General features: G+C 41.5%; 1 protein-coding gene across 1 annotated transcript; it reads right to left on the bottom strand.

Annotated features, from left to right (window-relative positions):
* Positions 1-1,328: 1,328 nt before the first annotated feature.
* On the bottom strand, positions 1,329-5,961 carry RPS13 (ribosomal protein S13). Its single transcript, XM_084629856.1, has 6 exons — positions 5,851-5,961; positions 5,192-5,240; positions 3,417-3,495; positions 2,867-3,036; positions 2,041-2,141; positions 1,329-1,409 (listed from the first exon to the last, which is right to left on the bottom strand). Exons 1-6 carry the CDS (start codon positions 5,871-5,873, stop codon positions 1,376-1,378), a joined length of 456 nt encoding a protein of 151 aa, XP_084485982.1. The 5' UTR covers positions 5,874-5,961; the 3' UTR covers positions 1,329-1,375.

The following is a 5,961-nucleotide window of genomic DNA, read 5'->3' as shown; positions in this document are numbered from 1 at the left end:
CAGCAAGGACTTGTTAGCCAGTCCCAGAATAGCATCCTAAGCCAACTGGATCTCATAAGAAAAGTCATATTGGGTCAGACCAAAGGGCCATGTAGCCCACTACCATCTTCCAACAGTGGCCAGTGCTAGGTGCCCCAGAGAGAATGAACAGAACAGGTAATCACCAATTGATCCATCCCGTCGCCCATTCCCAGCTTCTGGCAAAACCTTCTAGTATATACATAAGCAACCTCAGTTGCTGTACTGTGTTAAGCACTTTTGGGTCAGCACAATTCAACAGAGGAACACACTTGGATTGGAGAACTGCCACGGAGGAAGGAGTCCTCTCTGGTAAGAACTTGACCCTGAAATCAACCACCCCTTCTGAGAGCTCAACTTATAACAGGTAAGAATCGTTTTGTAGAAGCTTTCAAGCTCCCATCTAGGTCCTCCAGTAAAACAGGATACTAGATTTAACATTTAAGGCAAGAAATTCTGCTTTATACATACAGAAAGCCTAAGGGGACATAAACCCAACTTTTCCCCTTGTCAGGCGATTAACCAAATATTTAAAAATTGTAACCTTCCAAAAGTGATCTGAAAACCTGCTTTTTAAAAAAGGCAGTGAGCAGGGCAAAGGACAGATTTTAGTGGCACAAAAGCAGGATTACAACTGGTTCTCTTGATATATTAAAAGAAGATTGATCAGACACCACTATATTCAATCAACCTGTACAACTGCAACTGGATTATATATTTTCTTGTATCAGTGGCTGATTTAACAGCACAGAGCCTAGATTCAGGTAGTGCTAAGGGCATGGGAATCCCAGCTCTGCGAAATTCATATAATACAGAAACCATTAAGTTACGAGTATTAAGAAGGTCTAACAAATAGTCAAATACCAGTCAATTTCTCCTTACAAGGGCTGGATTCAACTGTTATATTTCCAACCTTTTCCCAGACTGAAATGCAGCCGCTCAATTTCAATTTGCCACATTAGAAAAAGCAAATCAATTGTTTACCTGTTTTCTAAGTTATGGCAGCAAGAGAAACATGTGCTACTGTAAAACCACCACAAGGTAAGGACAAATAGTTCAGAAACTGGGCGTACAGCAGCAAGATGGCTAAGTCACTAGCTTCACAGATCAGGCACAGGCTTCAATGAGAACCACATAAGATATGTTTAATTGGTATGATCCAATTCACTTACACATCCCTCCAAATATGATCCAGTATACTACTCATATCTCCAATTTTTAACAAGCACCCTTATATATTGATATAATTTACACCAGCTTCCCAAAGCTTATTTATTGAAACTTCCACACAGAATTTAGAAGACAACACAGGTCTTTAATGTGACTTTATTCTTTCAGTAAAAAGAAGAGTGAACTTTTATGCGACCAGAGCAGAGGCAGTGGATGACTCGCTGGAAAAAAAAAAAAAAAAGAATTATTTCCCTCTCATTTTGGATATTGCCAGTACAGTGGCAACGTCTCAGATAACGGAGCTGCCAAAACCAAAAAACAAACCAACCAACTTTCCTTCAAATGAGCTCTTCTATATTTGACTGGAGCAAAAAACAGCTACAATAGCAGTAATTTTTAACAGTCTAACTAGCTGAATTTAGGCTTTTCAAAATTACAGGAGCTCACTCAGACATCCAAGGAAGGTTAAGCCAACACTAAGGAAAACCTTTCTGGTGGAAACTGCAAATGGTTGGAAAAAAAAATCAATCATCATAGTGAGCAGTCTGACCTGAGCAATGAAAGTGATGTGGGCACTATAGAGAAAAGCAATTTTACATTATTAAAAATATATAATTTGAAACAAGGTTGATGAGATTGCAGTTTACATGTTATACTGTATAATAAATTAATCTAGCTGATGCTGGTCAATATATCACCCTACAAATTTACTGTATTTTCTAACCTAGCTAAGTCTGTCTATTATTTCGGTCACAGTCCTGCCCCCTGGAATGAGGGTGGGGGACTCAACTCCACAGTCAATTAGCTCTGTGGGACCTCCAGGTTGGAAATGACAAGAGAACAAACACTTACTACTTCCAGTTGGGTGGGAGTACTCTTTTGGTCTTGTAGTAACGAGCCAGCCTGTGAATTCTGCTCTCAATCAGAATCAGACGAAATTTGGCATCTTTATCCTTAAAAAGGAAGATACAATCAAATCAAGAAATTCCCATTATGACATTAAAAGAGATCTATTTACTCTTAAGACAAGCTTTGGTGAAAGGAGAAGTATTTGAGTATTACCCACAGCTATTGTAAAGGGCCACTATCCCCACTTTTGAGTTTAATCCTGCTCTTTGACCCATCAACCGGACTTAAGTAGAAGATAAGCATTTGTGCTAACGACAGGACAGGCAAGTCCAAAATTGTTTGTATGGTTTTACAAGCAATAAAAGTCTTAGCTTTATCAGCTGTGCCCTTTACATTTACTCAGATGAAGTAATGGCCAACATTTCCTGAAGCATACTGAAAATCTCTGCTCTGGCTGCGAAGTTACCAGCCATGTAAAGATTAGAATACAAGCTTAACCTCAAGTATCAAAAACTGATCTGTACTTTGTATAACTGCATACAATATTAATTCAAATATTTATAGCAATTTCAGAATAGTATCACAAGGTTCACTTTCAAAATTCAATTCATCTAATAAAAAAAGTGAAGCTACCGAGTTGCTATTTATATATTTCAAAAAACAAATGAAGAAAATGCAAATAAAGCTTTATAATCCAACTGATTATCACATGTCTAAAATTAGTTCAAAGACTCTTCCAGGTTTAGCGTACTTTTTAAAGAACTTTATCTTGGTAGAAACCTTTTTTTACTCTTTTGCCACACAAAGACCTTGGTCAATGAAAGCTTACCTTTCTGTTTCTCTCAAGATGTTTACGAACAGCAACAGCTTTCTTGATCAAATGGTACAGATCCTCAGGAAGGTCTGGGGCAAGTCCCTTGGACTTAAGGATCCTTAAAATTTTGTTGCCAGTGACAAAACGAACTTGGGCAACACCATGAGAGTCCCTTAGGATTACACCTGAAATTAAAAGTTATATACTTTATACCAGAAAAAACATGCCAACAAGTGCTACTATTATCAAGGCTCACTCAGACATCCAAGGAAGGTTTAGCCAACATTAAGGAAAACCTTTCTGGTGGAAACTGTGAATGGTTGGAAAACAATCATCACAGTGAAACATCTACATTTTACCAGAGCAATGGAACTGCTGGACCACAAAGCACTTTACAAACAACTAATTTAACCTACCTCCCCAGACTACCCGTATTATTCAGAGGGGAGAAAAAAAAACAATCAAAGCAGACAGAGATTAAGGTTTCACATTAAGATATCCAATGTCACCAAGAAGTTTTGGCAAAACTGAGAATTAAACTCAGATAAGAGTTCAGAAAACTTACCGATCTGTGAGGGAGTCAGACCCTTCTTAGCCAGTTTGTAGATCTGTTCCTTTACATCATCAGATGTAAGTTTTAACCACTAGAAAAAAAAATTGATGTGAAGAGGCACAGTGATGAATAAGTGTAGATTACGCAGGAGAAACGACACAGCTAATAGTTTTGAAATGCAATAATAGTCTTAAATATTTATGTGCACTTTCAAGGGGATATCCTTAGCATGTTTCACTAATGGCATGCACAGAACAGCCAGTGCTAAACATCAGAAGCACACATCCACATGATTGCTCTACAATCTTCTCTAGAGGCTGGAAGTGGACTGCTTTGTAGTGCCCAAGAGCACAACGAAACTTGGACAGGCACTACACCATAACAGAACTGAAAAAAATTATATCACCAGGGAGTTATGACCGAACCCATAGCAGCAGTGCAACTACTATGATCATGTTGTACATGGTGACATGCAAAAAACCATTTCTGGTAAAATTCCAAGTCAGAATTTAATCAGAAATGGTTCTGGTGAGTTAATTGTTAAAAGGCATTCTGTGGTTTGAAGTAAGAGATTGCCTTAGTGAACACAACACTACTTGACAAAACGTGGAAAACTGAAGTTCCACAACTATCTGATAAGAAAACCTAAAAGGAACTAAATGGACTCAGATTTGTAACAGCAAGGATGTTCCTCTCCAATTGGATCTTCAAATATGGTCTCCAGTAGTTACTTGGTTTTACTGTCTGATTTGTCAAACAAAATCATATGAAAAAGTAATGCAAATCTATAAAGTGAATTTCGCAGTACTGAAATTTAACTGAAGACTTAGAGGATCTCCAACCTAAAAACAGCCAGTTTGCCTTCTCGCTTATCTATCAGTAGAAATTAAGATGGAGAAAAGTTACTCTGTATTTTTAGTTTACTTTGTGCATGGGACAACAATCTCTGTCTAGCAGCTTAATGTTTGTGTAGGTCTTTAACTTAAAAGAGTAACTTGCAGAGTAACTTTCTTAATAAAAATATATTAAGTTAAATAACTAGCATTTCAAACCTTTTAAGGTTTTCTTGAGGGAAGACTGCCCTGGAAGCAGCACTGCAGCATTCACCTCAATGCTCTATTCATAGCTGAGATCATTCTTAGAGGATGTTCAGGAAAGTCAACTTGAACTAACTGAAGATATGACTAGACAACATTAAACCCCTGTGAGAATGCTCTCTTTCAGAAGTAAAGTAGCCTTAGTTCACTTTAGCTTAATTCACTTACACAGTGAAGCTGAAGTGAAGTAAGGCCACTACATTTCATTAGTGTGCTTTAAATTCACACCTTCAGTTAAAGTTACCTGTGTCCATGTGCAGACATGTCTTTAGGAAGTCACATTCTCCAAGTACAGTCAATCCCTTGTCTTTGATACTGCCTACAGAAGTTTTGTGAAAGTAATTGGAAAGATATAGAACTGTCCCATAAACTGCAGAGACCATGAACTCTTTCCAAGCAAATGGGGAGCCACTAGGTTATAGGATCTAGTTTTCTGTTGACAAGCTCTACAATCCCCAGGACAAAAATTGGCAAGATTTAAACACCAAACTATCTGCACATGCAACTCATGTAAATAAATATCTATATACTACAAGCTGTGCTTGACTTTCACTGGGGGCATAAAGCTGCATCCACCAAACTGGAAGCGTGGGTGAAAATCAGATCCTTTAACACTCTACACCTAAGCTCAATCAAACCAATGGTCAAGATGTGAAAGTAATATGACAAACAAACAAGATGTTTACTTACTGTGGGCACACTTCGTCTATAGGGCAAGGCTGACTGGGACAGGCCCTTCCTGTTGAAAAGAGAGGCATGTGATACTGAGTGGAAAAATTAAAGGAAAAAAAAAAACTTTAAATTTTAAACCTCAGGGCGACACATGCATGGGGCAATCCCCCGGGACTGTAACTTACCACGGTCACTACTGCCGAGCCCAGTCTGTGCATCTGCCTGTATCTATCCACCCTCACCAGCGTGGCCACCCCATGAACTGCTGGGCGCTCCCCACAGCTCCCGGCCTGGCTGCTCTGAGCTAGGGCGAGGTCCTTAACAAGGGCTACTGTGAAACACTGGGGTGCGGGGGGTGCGGGGTTTACAAGCGACACTCAGAGGGGGAGGGGCGGGCAGCAGGGCAGGCGCGCGCTGGTTCCTGCAGCCGGCCGGTGCCAGCCCCCAAATCCCAGCGCTGCCCTCGGCTGCGAGCGGGGTGCGGGGCCTTGCGCTGCCGCAGAGCCCCACGGGCCGGGGCCGAGCCCGACACGTGCCCCTCGCGCAGGCGGGGCCCGTAACCCCCGCTCCGGCCTCCCTCTGCCCGCCCCGGCCAGGCCCGTCTCTCCGCGCGCCGGGACGCTCCGGCCAGCCCCACTTAGCTAGGCACGATCCCCGGCGCCGCCACCGCCGCTTACCCCGGAGCGTGCATGCGACCCATGATGGCGCCGAGCAACGAAAGAAAGACCAGGGGGAGGCGGGGGCTGTGGCTCACCTCTTCCGCCGGAAGGGACGTCAACGCGTAACCC

The sequence above is a fragment of the Lepidochelys olivacea genome (assembly GCF_965140295.1).
Source record: "Lepidochelys olivacea isolate rLepOli2 genome assembly, chromosome: 6".
NCBI lineage: Eukaryota > Metazoa > Chordata > Testudines > Cheloniidae > Lepidochelys > Lepidochelys olivacea.
The sequence above is the reverse complement of the archived record's forward strand: the minus strand, read 5'-3'. Positions and strand labels throughout refer to the sequence as shown.